At 45.5% G+C, this 19,940-nt stretch overlaps 1 protein-coding gene and 1 long non-coding RNA gene across 3 annotated transcripts in view; one reads left to right on the forward strand and one right to left on the reverse strand.

The window, feature by feature from the left end:
- Window positions 1-251: 251 nt before the first annotated feature.
- The window catches only part of SERINC5 (serine incorporator 5), a 102,635-nt gene continuing 82,946 nt past the window's right edge, over window positions 252-19,940 (forward strand). Inside the window, exon 1 of one of the 2 annotated variants that reach the window (XM_038532459.1) lies at window positions 252-432. In XM_038532459.1, coding sequence (XP_038388387.1) covers window positions 406-432 — 27 coding nt within the window. In that variant the 5' untranslated portion in view covers window positions 252-405. Of the gene's footprint in view, window positions 433-14,128; window positions 14,148-19,940 lie in introns of those variants that run through there. The other variant, XM_038532460.1, reaches the window with a different exon arrangement.
- Window positions 10,222-11,600, reverse strand: LOC111095161. The gene is made up of 3 exons (XR_005356820.1): window positions 11,464-11,600; window positions 11,129-11,298; window positions 10,222-10,474 (listed from the first exon to the last, which is right to left on the reverse strand). It is a non-coding gene; the product is annotated as an uncharacterized LOC111095161 (long non-coding RNA).

A 19,940-nucleotide genomic window follows, 5' to 3' on the forward strand; every position in this document is an offset into this window, starting at 1 on the left:
GGTAGCACGGGAACGCGGGCCCCGCCCTCCGGTAAGTGAGCGCAGCCGCCGCGCCGCCTGACGCCAGCGGAAGGGCGGGCCCCGCGCGAGCCTGCTCGGCCGCCGGCGCCCGGGAGGGGGCGGGGCCTGCGGCGCCGCGGCCGGGCGGGGCGGGGCCTGCGGCGCGAGGGGCGGGGCCTGCGGCTCGAGGGGGCGGGGCTCGAGGGGCGGGGCGGGGCGGGCGGGGCGGGGCGGGGCTTGGCGGCGGTTGTTTGCTCCCAGGCGGCGGTGCCTGGCTTTCCAACCCGGCTGCTCGGCGTGGAGGAGCGGGCTGCTCCAGAAAGGGGAGATCGCGGCTGGAGGTGGCGCGAGGGCCGGAGGGCAGCGGGCCGCGGGCGAGGACGCCGGTGGTCGTCGGCCGCCGCGATGTCAGCGCGGTGCTGCGCGGGCCAGGTGAGCGCGGGGCCGGGCGCCCAGCACCGCCGGCTCCCCCGCGTGCGCACCCCGCATCCTTGGCTCCGAGGGGCCGGGCGTGGGTGCCGCGGCTGCCGCTGCGCCGTCTGCGTGGCTGCCTCGGGCCGGAGCGCGGCGCGCAGCCGTCGGGGGAGCCCGGTGCCCTGGCTGGGAGGGACGGGCGGCTGGAAAGCGCCGAGGAGACCCCGGGGTCCTCGGTCCGGTCCTCGGGGTTCGCCTAGGGCGGGGCAGGCGGGGCTCGGGCTCGGGCTCGGGCTCGGGCTCCCCAGGCTGCCGGGGGGTCTCGCCGGGGCGCTGAGCTCCGTGGTCCACCCGGCTCTGCCTCCCCGACGAGCCCGGAAAAGGACGTGCGTGCGGGCCGCGTCTCCTCTGTCGTGCGGCGGACGACACTCGGGTCCTCTGGCGCAGGCAGCTGCGCTGGGCGTCGTGCAGCCCCGAGTGTCGGCGCTGGGCCTGCGGGAGCGCCTCGAAACCCGGGTCGCGCGCCACGGGGGCGCCGGCGGGCGGGGGAGCCAGCCCCGCTTCCTGCGCTCGCGCTCGGAGCCTTCCGTCCCTCGCCTCGGCTCCGCGGGCGGCGGACGGCGAATACCTTGAACCGCGTCTGTCTCCTTGGGATGGGCGCCTCCTACTGGCCAGTAGCGCATCCGGGCGGAATTACTGGGCTTTAACTCTTTAGTGCTGATTAAGCAGAGTAAGCGACGAAAGGTAAAGCCTTCCCGACGTGGAGCCCCCTCCTCCCTATCCTCCCCACTCTGTACAGCGTCTCTTTTCCCTTTCTCTTTTTGTTTTTGCTTTTTTTTTTTCTTTTTGAAGATTTTATTTATTTGAGAGCGAGCACGGCGGGGTTAGGGGCAGCGAGGGGGAGGGCGTGCAGGCTCCCCGTCGGCGAGCCGTGGGGCTGCACCGGGGCTCTAAGTTCATGACCTGAGCCGACGCGGAGCGCGGACGCTTAAGGCTCTGAGGCACCCAGTGCCCCTCTCTGCACAGCATTTCCGTACATAATTTTAATGGTGTGTTTTTTTTCCCCAGTAACTCTCCCTCGGGAGCAGTCAGGTACTGGGATGTGCCTGGTTTCTAATGCGTTCAGTCTTGCGGCAATCGAGGCCGGTCCCTGCGTGATGCGGGGGGTTAAACTCTGAGAGTCTCTAACCCGCCGATTGTGTTGGCAGATAATCCGCCCCCCTTCCAGCGGCTGTGTGAAGTTCTCCTGGTTTTTGAGGTCTAATACTGTACTTGGCTTGCGTTCACGTTGACCTTTTCATACACGAGGAAATTGAAGTTTTTGTGAGTTTTTTTTTTTTTTTAATTCGCAAGTGGTCTCCATGTCCAACCCGAGGTTCAAACTCACTACCCCGAGACCGAGAGTCGCGTGCTCCACCGACTGAGCCAGCCCCTGAAAATTGAGGTTTTTAACTTGAGGTGTAATGACTTGCATTAAGTCAGGCAAGGAGGGAGAGAGGATGCTTACCACTTTACCAGGGCTTTTGGTACTAAGATGGACTAGAAAGGCTGTTTTCCGAATGTTCCCGATCTCAAAGCTTTGCAGATCTTTCATTGTTGTTTGAGATGCTTTCCAATTTGGTGCAGCACTTCCCATTATTTAGTAATTATAGATATTTAGGGGCATCTGCCCTCCCCTAGTCCCTTGAGGCCTTCTGTGACTCCAAGCAGCTAATTTAGGGCTTTGAAAATGATTACCGGTACTCAAGTGGTCTTGTAAAAGAATTATTGGTATGGTTGATATTTTGGCAGGATTTAATGACTTGTTTCTAAAATCCCCCTCTCAGGACTTTGGAAAGAACCAAATCCTGGCCATTCATCACAGGAAAGTTAACTTCTCCTTTCTCTGGGCTGCTTGAGGGAACACTGTGGTGGGTCTCAATGCAGTGAGGGGGTGATGACACTATGACGTCTTTCGGATGGGGCTACTAAGAAGTGTGTGCTAAAAACAACTCATAGCACCATCAGAAGCTAAGTCTGACAGTCCCTTTATTTAAACAATTTTAAAAAATTGGTAAGTAATTTTTCTATGCAACCAATCCTTTTTGTTTAATTTGAGCACCCATGAACTGTTTTATTCCCAGCATTTCTGAAATCAAATGTGTGGGTCCCCGCCCCCACGCCAACCAATTTCCCCAAGACACTAACTGGATTTACAATTCAATTCGATTATGACGCCACCTGGATTTACTATCCCACAGGTTAAGGGCTTAGTTGGATACAACTGCCTCTCGCCACACACTTCAGATGCCAGTCACTTCAGATGAAGTCTCATGGACTTCCCATACTGAAGGAAAACCAAATCTCTATTTCTGGTGTCACGATATCACAACCCCTACTATGTGCCAGGAGCTAGAGATAGGGCAATGAGCCGGACAGACATCATCTCTTTCCTCAGTGGTCCGTCCAATTGTGCTTGTGTTCACAAGCATGTAAACAGTGAACTAGTACTGTAACAAGACCTGGTAGCAGAGTGGCTTTGGGTGGGTTGCCGCGGAAGCCTGTCTGAGAAGATGCTCCTGGAATCGAGACTGGAAATGATCAGGAAGGAGAGGCATGTCAAGGCATGTCCATGTCAAGGTCTGGGTAAGGAGCCTTGCAGGGTTTTTGAGGAACAGAAGGGGGTCCAGGGTAGCCGGAGTGTCATCAGTGGAGCAGATGAGGCAGAGGCAGGCGGGTCCAGAGGTGGCCAGAGACGGACTGACAGCCACGGGTGGAGTTGGGGCTTTGTGCCTGTTCCAGGGCAAGCTGTGGTTTGCTCCACACTTAGATCACTTTGGGAGCTGTGAAGACTCCACCGTCTCCGGGACTAGCGGAGGTAGGGAGAGCAGTCAGAGCTGTTCATTGAGTGGAATATTTTTTAACTGCCTCCTGTATGTGCAAGCAGGCTGTAGCAGTCAACAAAGATGCCCCCTGATGGAGCTTAACGCTTGGCCATCCGCTGTTGCTGTAGTGTGAGGAGGAGAGCATGTTTTACCTTAATGTAGGCTGTAGTGGTGTTCACAGTGGGAGGTTGTTGGCTTCTGGGGTAATTTTAGAGGTGAATTGGACTTTTGTGTGGATTGGAAGTGGGGTGTGGGAATGAGCGCTATGGCGGATTTGTCCCCAGCAACTGGATTGCTGATGGTGCCATTTACTAGGTGAGATGGGAGGCTTGAAGGGAGGAGGACATTTGGGAAATTAGTTTTCTTTAGGCTTTGTTACATTTGAGATGCCTATTATAAATTACATGCGTATGGAAAGTCACCAGTTGGATGTTTAAATGGGGAGAAACTTAGGGGTACCTGGCTGGCTCAGTTGGTAGGGCATGCGACTTTTGATCTCAGGATTGAGTTCCAACCCCACGTTGAATGTAGAGATTACTTAGAAATAAAATCTGAAGAAAGTTGGGAGAAGTTTTAGGTTGGAGATAGAACTTTTTGGAACTTGAAGGACCATCAGGAGCAGTGTATAACCTAGAAAATAGCTCTGGACTCAGGTCTGGGTTTGAATTGGTAAATCTGGACGAGGGCTGGTGTGAATGTGCACATGTTACCTACCCTCTGTTAACCTCAGTTTTCCTTGACTGTAGAATGGGTGTGATAATACCTCCTGGGATTATTGTAAGGGTTATATGCGATCTAGACACACAGTCTCTAAGTACATAGTTTAGCACAGAGTAAGGAACCCCAAACTCTTAGTTTGTTACTAGCCAATACCCACCTGCACCTGGATAGTTCCCAGGTCATCTTATTTTTGCACCGACTCTGAAACACACTTAGATTTCACTTACGCTGTTGCTAATGGATGCTAATGGAAGGAGAGATTACAGGGGAGAGTGGTCACTCCACACTGTGCCGGGGCAGGTCCCTGAGGACTGGATGATGAGTAGAGCTGCCTTGCTCTCCTGGGAACGTACGACTTATTTAGGGGGGCAGTGTGGGGAAAGCTAGCTACAGAAAATGATAATACATACTGTCAGAAGTGAAATAAGATGTGTAATTGAAAAATCTAGACAGTGCTCACAGGGCAATTTGAGAATAAAGCTCGGCAGGGTTCACTCCAGGCAAGTATAGGCATTAATGATGGTAGTAACGATAGCTGAGGTGTATGTCATGCCCACGATGGGCTGCCTGTTTCTACCTGCATTAGAGCATACATTTTTCCACAACAACCTTAAGGGGTGATTAATGTTCTAATTGGCTTCCTTTTGCAGGGCAGACAACTGAGTACAGAGAAATAAATGAACTTGACTGATACTCCATGGTGGTGGAGCCAGGCCTCGATGCTGGTCCACCTGACTCAGGTTGGGCCTTTTAACTACCAGGCTGCCATTCCTTATTATTCTTATTATGTAGAAGTAATGAATACCTGTTGCTCATTATTGTTGCGTATGATGGGCCTCAGGCAGTTTTGAATACACAGCTGTTTTGATAGATACTGGTAGTTGCCAGTGGTTGTGGGTGGATAAGGTTTAGCCTTTTCCAGACCAAATTCTGCCGCACATGCTGACATTTATTGGCCAGGCGGGTACATAGCAGTCAGGCAGCCTGATCTGGGGCTTCATGATGTTCCGGCTCTTTGCTCTTCTTGGTGCACTGACATGGAGCTTGCGTACTCACCCGAGGCAGAGGCAGCAGTGATCTAGTATGCAGGACCCTCACCCAGGCGGCCAGACCAGCAAGACCACGTGGGTGGATCACAGCCACGGGGCCATTCCTGGGATGCAGATTCACTATCCAGTGGTGGTTGGGCCAGTTCGTTTAAGAGCAAGAGTGCCCCGGCCAAGGTATTTCCAGCCAGTTCATAATAATTACTGTTTCCCCCAATGAAAGCCCGTTTGTAATGTCTGTCCTGTTAACAAAGTCATGACCACCACCCAGAACTAGCTGTGGTCAGAGACATACAGCTAGATGGTTTTTTTTTTTTTTAATATGATAGTCACACAGAGAGAGAGAGAGAGGCAGAGACATAGGCAGAGGGAGAAGCAGGCTCCATGCACCAGGAGCCCAACGTGGGACTCGATCCGAGGTCTCCAGGATCGCGCCCTGGGCCAAAGGCAGACGCTAAACCACTGTGCCACCCAGGGATCCCCACAGCTAGATGTTGAAGCAGTGAAAACATTTTATTTTCTGTAACTACTGACACTAGGGGAAGAGCTGAGCTCTGTTCTCTTTTGCAGGTAGTTTTTTTTTTTTTTTTAATTCTATTTATTTATCCATGAGAGATGCAGAGGGAGAAGCAGGCTCCATGCAGGAAGCCCGATGCGGGACTCGATCCAGGGACTCCAGGATCACACCCTGGGCCTAAGGCCTCCAGTGCTTAACCGCTGAGCTACCCAGGGGTCCCTGCAGGGAGTTTTAAAGGGGGAATGAGGGAGTAGGGAGGAGTGAGTGGGGCCCAGTCGAGTTAGGGAAGGGAAAGTTACGGGAGGTGGTTAGTAGACTTGGGATTAGGCCCCTGTGTCTGCTAGTTGGCAAGTTAGGATTGTCCTTCCACTGACCTGGGGAGACAGGCCCTGTCCTTCCTGATAATTACATTTCCAAGGAATGGCTTTTGGGTCCTTGAGAAAGACGCTCCAGAGTTGTAGGAAATACATACACATCTCAAAGGGACAGGAAGGATTCACAATTGTAAGCTCTCTTTGGTAAGAAAGGAAGGCCAGGGCCTATCTCAGGTGTTGGCTAGGACAGTTAATTTCTTTTGACTGCCCAGAGCTTTTCTAGATGAGAACTGAAGGGCAAAAGGCAGCTGGGCCATCCTCGAGATGCAGCCTTAGGTTGCCAGAAGCCCTGTTAGAGCTTGGTCAGATCTGTCCTGTAGGAGTTTGTGCAGAGTTGCTTTGTGTTGAGATTTCTTGGAGTTTTCACCATTATTTAAGCTGGTTAACAAAATCTGGGTTCATTGGAGTTAGAGGTGACCAAAGTCCATACAGGAGACCTAGAGTGTGGCCTCTGAGGAAGTGTTAGCTGGAATGGGTGTTCCTCATCAGGGCATCTGAAGTCCATGAAGACTTCTACAAAAAGTAAATAAGCTCAAGAAGCATTACCTTGGTAATGATCTTCCCCTTGCTTTGAGAGTTCTCTCCAAACGTGCACTTAGACCTGCCTAACCCCTAGTACTTGGTCATCTGATGGACAGGAATGGTTTCCTGGTTACTGTGTGTATGGGCTTCCTCTCTCCCCCTAGACAGAGCGTGTACTATTACCTCGCTGAACCCCCTATTGAGTACTTTTGGTTACAAAACTCTCTCTCCCTACAGCTCATTGTTTATAGTGATTGGAAATGTTAGGTCCTCATTGTATCACGTGATGCTTCCACCCTTGGAAGGGATCCAGGCGCAAAAGTTCATTTTATCCATGACTGGTGTGGTTTTTTTTTTTTTTTTTTTTTTTTTAACTTATTGGGTGTATTTGTGAAACACAGGGGGGAAAAACATCACACCAGAGAACCATATTTTGATATTTTAAAGTCCAGTCACCCATACTTAGTATATATGATTTTACTTTGTAAAATTCGATTATACTGTAGTGCTGTGGAATTATTGGGTGATCCTCCTCTTTTTGTGGAATTATTGGGTGATCAAGGGAGTGTTTTTTTTTTTTTTTTAAAGTAATCTCTTCTCCCAAAGTGGGGCTCAAATTCACAACCCTGAGGTCAAGAATTGCAGGTTCTACCGACTGAGCCAGCCAGGTGCCCCCTTGGTCAGGGAAGTTGTGTTTTTTGTTTTAAGATTTTTAAAAATTTATTTATTCATGAAAGACACAGAGAGAGGCAGAGGAAGAAGCAGCTCCCTGCAGAGAGCCCCATGTGGGACTCCATCTCTGGGCCAGGATCACACCCTGAGCCGAAGACAGACGCTCAACCACCCAGGCGTCCTGGTCAGGGAAGTTTTTAACAGACACAAATCACTCATTTGTAGCCATTAATATTTTCTGGGTTAACGTTCAGGTGTAAGTATTCTTTTACTTTCAAACATGATGAATTCTCCAGAGGTATTAAATAAAGTTAAACGAGTGGAAGTTAGTTAATAAGCATGTGTGTTAATAGGCTTGTGTTTCTATTTCTAAAAGACCAAAAATAGCAAAGAAAATCTGAATTATGCCCCCTTTTAATGCCGTCATTGACAGTATATTTCAGTCATTTCCAACATTTTCTTTGAGCTTTTTTTTGCCTTTATTTCTACAGATACTACCTCTCTCGATGGTGTTTGAGTCTGTTTCCCTGCTATATGAAGGTGCCCATCTCTGTTTCAGTTACATTAAGTGTGACTCCTGTCTTCTCACTAGGGTCAGCACTTTTATTTTTCTGTTCATTTTTGTAAAATGTAGGCAGAATGAGGTAAAGTGCCACCTGGTTGGCGTCCCACACTGACAAGGTGCTGACTGCCTAAGGTCGAACCGGTAGCTTATATCTTCACTGCTGAGCTCATACAGAAAGAGTGTTCGGAGATGTGCAGTTAGGCAAGCTTAGGTTGTTGGGGAGGGGTTGGGGGGTGGCCTGTTACCTGTCTTAAAGCAGGGAAGAGGGTTGCCCAGGAGCTCAGCAGTTGAGCGTCTGCCTTTGGCCCAGGGCATGATCCTGGGGTCCTGGGATCGAGTCCCATGTCTGGCTCCCTGCATGGGGCCTGCTTCTCCCTCTGCCTCTCTCTCTCTCTCTCTCTCTCTGTGTCTCTCATGAATAAATAAATGTTAAAAAAAAATAAACAGTAAAGAGGGTGAAGGTGGCCATGTTGGTTGGAGAGTTAGGGTGAGGGGTGTTCACTCAGCCTTGTTTTCTTGGGCTGCTTTATAACTGATGTGGGCGAGCTGACAAGTAGCTTTGGGCTATGTGGGATGCCTTGGCTGGGAGAGCCAAGAGGGCCGACCTGTGGGGAGTGGAAGCAGTCTCACTGTCTCCACTAGAGAGACAATCTCTTCCCAGTGCTTGATTCGGCCCGGTTTTCTGTATAAATAACACCTCTAGGTTTCCCACAGCTTATTCAAGATCTGGGACTGAGTCAAGTATGAGACTTGGCAGCTTATCTTCCAGTGTCCCAGGTGTTTTCATGTGAGCTGCAAGGGTAGAGCAGGGAGGATGGCATTGTCCACTTACATTTCAGTTCACCTATGATAATTTGACATCAGAAAGGAGGACTTGGGTGCCTGGTGGCTCTGTCGGTTAAGCATCCAACTTTTTTTTTTTTTTTTTTAAGATTTTATTCATTTATTCATGAGAGACACACACAGAGGCAGAGACACAGGCAGAGGGAGAAGCAGGCTCCCTATGGGGAGCCTGATTGGGACTCGATCCCCTTACCCGGGATCAAGCCTTGAGCCCAAGGCAGATGCTCACCGCTGAGCCACCCAGGTGCCCCTAAGCATCCAACTCTTGATCTCAGCTCAGGTCTTGATCTCAGGGTTGTGAATGTGAATTCCACACTGGGTGTGGAGCCTACCAAAAAAAAGTCATCATGTAAGGTGGCATGTCTGCAGCATTAACCACTGGACACAGTTACATTTTAGCTTTTGAATTGTTCTCAATACCTGTATAGCTATAACAATTGTTAAAAAAATTCAACTAAATTCTCAAGATCTAATTGGCTTTATTAATTGATTCATGAATCCAGCAGCATCCCATCTAGCACGCAGAGGAATGGTTTTTAAAGGTAAGGAGGGGGATCCCTGGGTGGCGCAGTGGTTTGGCGCCTGCCTTTGGCCCAGGGTGCGATCCTGGAGACCCAGGATCGAATCCCACTTCGGGCTCCCGGTGCATGGAGCCTGCTTCTCCCTCTGCCTGTGTCTCTGCCTCTCTCTCTCTCTCTCTCTCTGTGACTATCATAAATAAATTTAAAAAAAAATTAAAGGTAAGGAGGGGTGGGAAAGGAATGGTTTTTAACGGTAGAGAAGGATGGGAAAAAATTACTAGCAAAGAATTCATTGTTTTAGGCAAGGTCACCCTCTTAAGGGGAGGAGGATGGCTGTATCAGTAAATTTCCTAGTGCTGATCAGGATAGTCCCGGGTCAATTGGTTAAAGGTTACATTTTTGGAGGGTTGAAATTGAAGTTAAGTTAGGTATTAGGTCTTTGTTTACTAATTTGGGATCTTCACTTAAGTGACACCATTTGGAGCTTGTGGTTTTCTTTTTAGCACTGCTAATAAGACCTTGTGTTCTGTGTGAGTCAAGCAGCGTTGTCAGTGAAGTTTCATTACATTTTGTGGTTGGGGTTGAGATTGGAGCCTGACAACATTAATCAAGTTACTAATCTGAACCGCTGTGATTATCTTTGATAATCTTTGTTGATCAGGTTTTCCAAGTAGTCGAAAGTGAACCTTTGCAAGATTTCTGAACATAACATGGAAGTCAGCATAGCGTGTATAAGGAAATTCAAATAGTGGATTGATTTGATTACATAAAACATCTGTTTGAATTTTAAAGGAAACAGGATTTTACTTTGGCTTTTCTTCTGTAGTTTGCCTTCTGAGATTAAAATTGAGCTGATGTTTAAGGAAAGCAGCTGTTATGGAAAAAGAGTGGGTTTTTATCACAGAGTAAGTTTTGAAACAACTTGCAGGTTTGAAGTAGGGTTGCAGTTTACAGTGATTTAAACAGCATTTCCCTCCTCATGAAAACTGTCTAGTCAAAACAAAAGTAAGAAAAACACATGCACACAACCCTTAAATCTTTTATGCAGCGATAACTAGGAGAGTTGGAAAATCAGACTTCTGTTTAAGTATCATTTTTATAAACTGGCCAACTACACTTTGAAACAAAGCCCACAAGGTTTTCATAGGATTTATTTTCCAGTTTTTTGTCCTTAAATTATATCTCAGTAATTTCACAGAGGACTGAGTCCCCTAATGCTCTAATCCTTAGTGTGTGGTTCACCAAAAAAAGGGGAAGAATTCAGTCTTTTGTTGTTGACTCCATGCTCATTGAACTCCTCCAGTGGTGTTCTCAGAAACAATGGCAGTATTTTGTAACCATAGTAATGAAAATGTTCTCTGTAATAGGATTCTTTATCAGTATGAATTTTCTTCTGCTTTGGTAGCATTATTCCTGCTAAATAACAAAAGATTTAACCAAGTAAATTTTAAAGACCTAATTGGCTTTACTAATCGATTCATGAATTGGGCAGCATTCCAACTAGTAAGTAGAAGGGAGCTTCAAAGGTCTACAGAAAAGGAAGGGTTTTCTCACCCCCCCCCCTTTTTAATGTTTATTTATTAGAGAGAGAGAGAGAAAACACAGGGGGTAGGAGCAGAGAGAGAGTCTCAAGGAGACTCCACTTTGAGTGTGGAGCCCAATCTCATGTCCCTGAGACCAGGACCTGAGTGGAAACCAAAGTCAGACCCCAACCAAATGCACACCCAGACACCCCAAAAAAGGGTTTTCAGAAGAGGGAGAGGAGGAAAAGGAAATTATTGGCACAGAATCCATTGTTTTAGGCAAGGTTGCCTTCCTAAGGGGAACGGAAGGGAGAGGGGTCTATCATAGTATGGACCAGGAAATTCCATGTTGACTGGCTGAAAGTTCCATTTTCAGGGGTTGAAACTGCAGTTTGGTTAACCTAAGTGACACCATTTTGGGCCTGTGGTTTTCTTTTTAAAATTCCTAGGAATACTGGTGGCGACTTTGCTGTTTGGGGGAAAAAAAAAAAAAAAAAAAAAAAAGCTTACAACCCCCAAAGCAATATGTCAATTGATAAATACTCACTGGGTATCGAGCATATTATTAGTCCAAGGTGATAACTAGGCTTACTTTCATGCTTGGGAGCAACTATTGAATTGATGCTGGATATTCTTAGGATAACATCTCTCCTGGGGCAGAACTTCCACAAAGACCTGAACTGAGGTTTATGTATCTCAGCTTTGGACCTTTTATGCCTGTGAAAGGGGAGGAAACATCAAGTTCATCAGGGGCAACACTTCCCTAGGAGTAAATGAACCAACCCAGAGGTGCACCCGGGGTACTAGGTCCTCAGAAATGGACTCTTGTGGTTTCTGTGCAGCCCTGCGGTCACACAGTTTTTCCTAGGACAGAATTCTTACCATTTTTCAGCTTCTCAGAGGAATTTTAAGACCTCAAAAAGTCCCAGTGCAGAATGATAATGGAAAGACCAACAATGGAGACAGCTCCATTTAAAAGGCAGATATTCCGGGTGGGGGTAAGGGGGACTCCCAGCTGGCTCAGTCTCCTCATGAAGAGCCTCCGACTCTTCATCTCTGGGTTGTAAATTCAAGCCCCGCGTAGGGTGTAGAGATTACTTAAAATCTCTAAAACCAAACACAAAACATTAAAAGGCAGACACATTCCTGTAGCAAACCTAGAAAGAAAATGCAGTGATGGAGGGCACAGCCTTCTAATGGAGAGGGAAGAGTGTGGGGGTTTGGGGTGGGAGAGGTTTTGGCTTTGTCAGATGACACCCTACAGCCTAGAAGTTCGGAAGGGGGAATCCCAAGATTCCTGGGGGGGAGGGGGGAGTTTGACAGCCTTAGTTTGCAGGGAGCAGAAGCTATGGTGCTGTGGGTTAGAGAGTGTTGGGGAGCTAAGGAACTGAAGCCAGAGAGGGGAGGTCGGTGACTAGTAGGAGATGTGGGGTTTCAGCGGTGAAACCAATGTGGTTTGGGGGTAGTGAAAAAACAAAATTCAGCTGAATAAAATTAAAGATCTAATTAGCCTTATTAAACGATTCACAAATACGGGGCACCTGGCTGGCTCAGGTGGCGGAGCATTTGACTCTTGATTTCGGATTGTGGGTCCAAGCCCCACTTTGGATGTAGAGATTATTTAAAAATAAAATTTTGAAAGCCCCCAATTCATGAATCGAGCAGCATCTCATCTAGCAAGTAGAAAGGAGCTTCAAGAAGTTTTAGGAAATGGGAGGTTTTTAAATGGAAGGAGAGTGGGGCAAGGAAGTTATTAGCCAAAAGGCGGGGGGGGGGGGACACACCTGGGTGGCTCAGTGGTTGAGCGTCTGCCTTTGGCTCAGGTTGTGATCCTGGGTCCTAGGATCGAGCCAGCCCTGCGTTGGGCTCCTTGCGGGAAGCCTGCTTCTCCCTCTGCCTGTGTTTCTGCCTCTCTCTCTCTCTCTCTCTCTCATCTCTCATGAATAAATAAATCTTTTTTTTTTTTTTTAAAGATTTTATTTATTCATTCATGGTAGACATAGAGAGAGAGAGAGAGGCAGAGACACAGGCAGAGGGAGAAGCAGGCTCCATGCAGGGAGCCCGATGTGGGACTCGATCCCTGGACTCCAGGATCACGCCCTGGGCCAAAGGCAGGTGCCAAACCGCTGAGCCACCCAGGGATCCCTAAATAAATCTTAAAGAAAAAAAAAAGGGATTGTTTCAGGCAAGGTCACTTTCCCTTAGTGGGAAGAACAAGTCTTTTTTTTTTTTTTTTTCCAAGGAGTCTTAACATATAGGTTTTTTCATCTTCCTTTGCAGGGGGTGGAGAGGGCCCATGTGACACATGACCTCAGTGGTGCTGACTGCAAAGTTCTTGATGGTTAAGACTGTGTTTCTTGAGGGAGATGGAAGGTGAGGAGAACTACATTTCAGGGAGAAAGTAGAGCTGCAATTAAGTTAGGCATTAAGCCCTGGGTTGCTTGCTTGGCCTGGCATCCATGACTCCCTTGTGGGCCTGTGGTTGATTTTAGAGAGGGATCTGAACAGGTTGCCCTTGTGAAGGAGGAGTAGGTTCCAACCTGAACCAACCTGGGGCTGGCCCTTGGTATGCATGGTGAAGAGGCTTGGACACCTTCTGTGTCCAGATTGCAGGATGCTGAAGCTCATTTACTCTACATTCTGTAAGCTGCCGAAATTTAGTCTCGCAGTTGCCTCCGTCCCCTTGATTTTTCTCTTCCTCCTCCTTTAACCCCTTTCCCCCATGTTTTTCTGTTTATATTTGTTTGATCCTTTGGGATTTTATTCTTTGGAAAATCCTGGAGTCTGGCTCTGGAAAGATCAGATTTTGCCGTTGTGGTGATTTTTGAAGTAGATCGTGGAATCAGAGAAACTTTTGCAAGAGACTTCAAAAGGCCTCCCTTTTAATTCTGCATGTGAAGCTTAGCTGTCTTTTTTTAAATGTCCCCTCTCAGTATACATCTGAACCCCTCTGGTGTTGGAGACTCACAGCCATTACCAATTCTTAAATTTTCTGAGCCTTGGTTTCTTTGTTCATCAAATGAAGGAATTTCTGTCTTGCTTCCCTTATATAATTGTTGAAAAAGACCATATGAGAAGACAGCCTTGACTCTGTCCTCTGTAAAGTGGTGATGCAGGGGTGTCATTTATAATGCAAGAAACTAAGACCCCTCGTGGTATTTTAAGCAGAAGGGGATTTAAGGTGGGGAAATTAGTTGTTTAAAAAATAAAACTAGAGGAGCAAGAATCAGGGACCATCCTTTGAACTCTTAGATTTGAGAACATAGTACCATAGCTGTAATCCAGAAGTCTGGAAGCTGAAGCTGTTGTTGTTACCACCATGACTGCTTCTTGACACCCCGAAGCTGATGGCTTTAACACAGGACCTCCAAGTCTAGCTGATGCAACTCCCTGCCCTGTCCCAGGACCTTGCTTGGCAGCAGACATCACAGCAGGAGGGCGGCCCCCATTTTGTTTTCCTTCCAATTATGAGTGTTGCCAGTTGTCAGGTTCCTAAGAGTAAAGGAGTCTGAGTAATGTGGCTTTCCTTTCTAGGTTCTTCAGTACTGGAAGACCCGTAAAAGAAGGTAGGAATGGAGGCTGAGTGAGGCTCTTCATGTGGAGTACATGGCATGAGGAACTAGTATGATAAACTCTAGTCTTGTGAGCACGGTACTTCCCACTCATTGTGGTTTGACCAAAAAGCAAACGGCAACCTTGGAAGTAAGACCAGAGTGTTGAGGGGGCTGACTTAGAGGTGGGAGGGTGGAAATGTGTATTGTATAAACTGGTTTTTCTCCCTCTACTCCCTTCATTGCATGACCATTTCTTTCATACCACCAGAAGGTTGATCCTTCTACTATAGTATAGTTTAATCTTGTCATCCCATGCTTGATTTTTCCAATCCATTGGGGTTAGTGCAGTGGGTTTTCTAAATGCAAATCCTTTGTAGAAATCTGTTACTTAGAATATATAATCTTCATATGACTAACAGTTAATCATGTTGTCTTAATCATTGCTGATACTAGCACTTTGTATTCTTTTTTTAATGACTTCGTCTAGGAGTTTAAACTTGTCAAAGAGGCTTACCTGAGCGGCTCAGTTGGTTAAGCATCCCACTCTTGATTTTGGCTCAGGTCTTGAACTCAGAGTTGTGAGATCCAGTCCTGTGTTAGGCTCTACGCTGGGCATCGAGCCTGCTTGAGGTTCTCTCTCTGTCTCCCTCTCTAAAAAAAAAAAAAAACAAAAACCAACCAAACAAAAAACACCTTGTGAAACAGATAATTTTGTTCATTGTCAGTTGTTTTTTATTTTATTGATTGCTGCTTTTTATCTCTGTCTTAATAGTTACCTTGAGTTTAATCTGCTGTTTCATTGATTTTTTTTCTTTAAAGATTTTATTTATTCATGAGCAACACAGAAAGAGAGAAGAGGGAGAGACACAGGCAGAGGGAGAAGCAGGCTCCATGCAGGGAGCCCGATAGGGAGCTTGATCCTGGGACTCCAGGTTCACACCCTGGGCTGAAGGCAGGCGCTAAACCACGGAGCCACCCAGGCTGTCCCTGATTATTTTTTAAGGTAAAAGCTTAGACCATTATTTTAAAGATCTCATTTTTCATGAAAATAAGTATTTAAAGCCATAATTTACATCCCACATATTTTGATGTTGTATTTTTGTTATTTTGTTTAAAGTATTTTTTAATGAATTTTAATGATACATTTTTTTTAAAGATTTTATTTATTTATTCATGAGACACACACAGAGAGAAGCAGAGACACAGGCAGAGGGAGAAGCAGGCTCCATGCAGGGAACCTGATGTGGGACTTGATCCCGGGACTCCAGGATCATGCCCTGGGCTGAAGGCAGGCGCTAAACCGCTGAGCCACTCAGGGATCCCTGTTTAAAGTATTTTCTAACGTCTCTTATGACTTATTCTTTGGCCTATGAGTTATTTAGAAGTGTGTTATTTTCCAAATATTTGAGGATATTTCAGGGTATTTTTGCTATTGATTTCAAATTTACTCTTGTGTGATCGAAGAACATATTCTGTACATCTTAATTCCTTTTAAAGCTATTGTTTTATGGCCAAGAATATGATATATCTTGGTGACTATTCTATGTGCCCTTGAAAAGAACACATATTCTACAGTTATTGGGTATAGTGTTCAAGTTAATTGCTAGTGTTGGTCAAATCTCCTTTATTTTTTAGTGGCAGCGGTGGTGGTCGTAGTAATCCTCTAATTTTATTAGTCACCAGGAGAAGGGTATTTTCCAATATGATTATGTTTTTGTCTCTCCCATTAGTTTTGTAATTTTTTGGTTTAATACATTTTGAAGCTATATTAGGTGTAAAAAAATTTGGGTTGTTATGTTCCTTTAATGAATTGCTCCTTTATTTTTTAAAAATTTATTTAATTATTTTAGAGAGAGAGTGCACATGTGCATGTGAGGGGAGAGGCAGGGGGAGAGAAAACATCTCAAGCAGACTCCTCACTCATCGAGAAGCTGGACATGGGCTCAATCCCGGGATCCTGAGAGCATGACCTGACCAGAAATCAAGAGTCAGATGCTTAACTGACTGAGCCGCCTAGGGCCCCTGAATGGCTCCTTTAATAAATGATCTCTTGTATCTCTGGTAATGCTCTGTATCTTTAAGTTTTTGTCTGATGGCCATTCCACCCTTCTAACTTACAGTGTGTGTGTGTGTGTGTGTGTGTGTGTGTTTAAAGTAAGCTCTGTGATCAATATGGGGCTTGAATTCATGACCCAGAGATCAAGAGTTGCATGCTCTACTGACTTAAGTCAGCCAAATGTCTCATCAACCCATTTGTATTTTATATTTAAGAGTGTGTCTCTTATAAACTATATGTAGTTGGGACTTACTTTTTGATCAGCCTGACAATCTTTGCCTTTTAATTGGATGTTTAGATCATTTACATTTAATGTAATTATTCATGCTTGATATTAAGGCTAAGTAAGGCCATTTTCATTTCTCCTTCTTTGTTTTTTTTATTTTTTTTTGAGGGGGGAATATTGAATATTTCAAGCATTCTATCCTCTTCTGAATTGCCTTTTTATTTCTTCTAATGTTGTTGTAAGGATTCCAGTATTGTAGCATCTTGAAGAAGGGATATGAGTCAGAATTTCCCCATTAGTGATGGAAACTCTTATAAGTGGGTCAATTTACTAGATGCTTACTGATTATTTATAGCAAATTAATTGAGTAACATTCATGAAATTTTAAAACTATATTTTCTGCTTTATAAAAATAACACAGTTATAGAAAATCTGGGAAATACAGGAAAGTTTAAAGAAGAAAGTGAATAATGTTTATAATCCCAGAGAGAACAACCTTGTTAGTGGTTTATTTTATTTAATATTAAAATACAATAAATTTGACTGTACTTTATGTACTATTTTATATCCTAACTTATCACATGATACTGTGAACATTTTCACATATCCTAGGAATTCTTTTTGCATATTGTAGGAATTCTTAAAAAAAATTGTAATCACTGTATCACATTTAATTGATCATATCAACGTATATTTCATTATTTTCCTTTTATTAGAACATTTAGTCTTTTCTTTCTTTCTAAGGTTTTATCTTTTTAAGTGATCTCTACACCCAGTATGGGGTTTAAATTTAGAACCCCGAGATCAAGAGTCACATGCTGTACAAACTGAGCCAGCCAGTTCCCCCTAGTGTATTATTTAAAAACAACAACAACAAAAGAACCCCAAACTAGTATAAATAATAGTTTTTCTCTATGCTCATTCCTCTTTAGGTTAGATATTGGAACACAATGTGAATATACATTCTTGAAAACCACACTATGCAAAATTGCACAATAAAAATCACAGGTCTTAAGGGAAAAATGAGGTTGGGGCATAGCATTTAAAACTTTGTCAGTGACACACTTAAAAAGAAAAAGGAAACTAGTTAAAGTTGATACTACAATTTTACAAATGTTTAATGGTTAAGAAACACATAAATACTGTGAAAAGTTTGGCACTTGATTTGAAAAACATTGAAATTTGCTTGTGGAAATGGGAAATGGGTATTGGAAGAGTTGCAGCTTGTGAGTAACTGTGAAGTCACAGAAGGAAGGTTCTCTGAAATTGGATGGAAAGGTGTAATACCATGTATGTTTTAGAAGCTCATAAGTGCTGGTTCAGTTAAAGTGTGTGCATTCATGTATTCCTATGCAGCTCAGTAGAGCTGATTTTAGTTGTCGGCCTTCAGTGGGTGTCTCTCACAGACAAAATTACACATCCTGCTATGTTCAGATTGTTCCCTACTGTGCCAGGGGAGAAAAAAGTTTTCTTTGACCGTCCTAGCATCTCTGGTTGACACAGACAGATTAACAGGAGAAAACCATGCATATTTATTTAATATAAATTATATGTGACTTGGGAGCCCTCATAATGAAATGAAGATGTAAAGAAATGATGAAACATATTTGCTTTTTTTTTTCTTTTTAAAGGATTTTATTTATTCATTCATGAGAGACACAAAGACAGAGGTAGAGACACAGGCAGAGGGAGAAGCAGGCTCCATGCAGGGAGCCTGATGTGGGACTTGATCCCGGGACCCCAGGATCATGCCCTGGGCCGATGGCAGACACTCCACCGCTGAGCCACCCAGGCGTCTTGACATACTTGCTTTTATATTAGGTTGAAGAAAGAGGGGCAGTTGTATGGAAAAGTGATTTAACTATATGGGGAGACTTACTAGAAAGATAAGAATTATTTTAATATGGTCTATCTATATAGGATTCTCTCCATCTCAGCTTCTGGTCTTTCTAAGTATGTCATCTTCTTGATACAGGGTGGGCACCTTTCTTTTTTTTTTTTATTTAAAGATTTTCTTTACTTATGAGAGAGAGAGAGAGAGAGAGAGAGGCAGAGACACAGGCAGAGGGAGAATCAGGCTCCATGCAGGGAACCTGACATGGGACTGGATCCCGGGTCTCCAGGATCATGCCCTGGGCCAAAGGCAGCGCTAAACTGCCTGAGCCACCTGGGCTGCCCGGAGGGCACCTTTCCTAAGGGAATTTATCTCTTTTTTTTCAGGAAGAGAAAGGAAGGCCAGAGTGCCCTTCTTGTACCTGTTGTTTCTCAAGTGCCTTTAACTCAAAATGCTCAATATGCCAAAGTGTCATATATTAGGGTGACATGCTCTAAACTCTTTATTTTTAAAAGATTTTATTTATTCATAAGAGACACAGAGAGAGGCAGAGACATAGGTAGAGGGAGAAGCAGGCCCCCTGCAGGTCAAGAAAAAGAGGTCAAGAAAAAGCTATGGAGTTGTTAAGTGAGGTGAAGCATTTGGAAGGATTGGTGTGAGCAAGTGTGGCCTAAGCCTGATGTGGGACTCCATCCCAGGAGCCCGGGATCACGACCCGAGCCAAAGGCAGACACTCAACCACTGAGCCACCTAGGTGTCCCTGAATTCTTTTAATATCAACGCTCAGTTGGTTGAGCGTCGGACTCTTGGTTTCAGCTGAGGTCGTGATCTCAGGGTTGTGGGGTCAAGTCCTGTGTCAGGCTCTGCGCTTAGTGCGGAATCTGCGTCAGATTCTTTCTCTCTCTCCCTGCTCAGTCTCATGCTCTCTGTCTCTCTCTCAAGTAAATAAATCTTTGAAAAAATGATACCAATCCTGTTGGAACAAATTTATGTTTTTCTTTTTTAAAGATATATTTATTTCTTTGAGGAAGAGAAAGAGAAAGCGAAGGAGAGTACAAGAGCAGGCACTGGGAGAAGCAGACTCTGGGCTTGATCCTGGGATGCAGAGATCATGACCTCAGCCGAAGGCAGTTGCTTAACCTACTGAGCCACCCAGGCGCCCCAAGTTAGTGTTTTCAAAGCAAGTATAGCAGAACTGACTATAGGATGAATAGCTCAGAAGCCTTGGATGTTGGAGACCTTCTTCGTTAAGGCTGCCCAACCATTTCACACTCCTGTTAGCTGCGTGAGGGAGGAGCTGGCTCCCCTGCCTCCTTTTGGACCAACTCCCAAAAAGTTGGTGCTGGAGGTGGCTGCGAGGTTCTTCTGCTTCTCCAAGTACTCAGTTTTCTTGTACTATAATAAGCAAAGAACTCCAGAGACTTCCTCTCTTTGAAAGCAGCTCTCCTTAATTTTGGGGAGCTCTGGTTTAGTTCTTCCTGTGGGCCTCCCAAGGCTGAAATGACCTGCCAGCTAGGATCTTGGAGAGGGAGGCATTTTTTTTTAAGATTTTATTTATTTATTCGTGAGAAACACAGAATGTGAGAGGCAGAGACACAGGCAGAGGGAAAAGCAGGCTCCATGCAAAGAGCCTGATGTGGGACTCGATTGCCGGACTCTAGGAACACGCCCTGAGCCAAAGGCAGACGC

The sequence above is a fragment of the Canis lupus genome, chromosome 3, assembly GCF_011100685.1.
Source record: "Canis lupus familiaris isolate Mischka breed German Shepherd chromosome 3, alternate assembly UU_Cfam_GSD_1.0, whole genome shotgun sequence".
NCBI classification, from domain to species: Eukaryota; Metazoa; Chordata; class Mammalia; order Carnivora; family Canidae; genus Canis; species Canis lupus.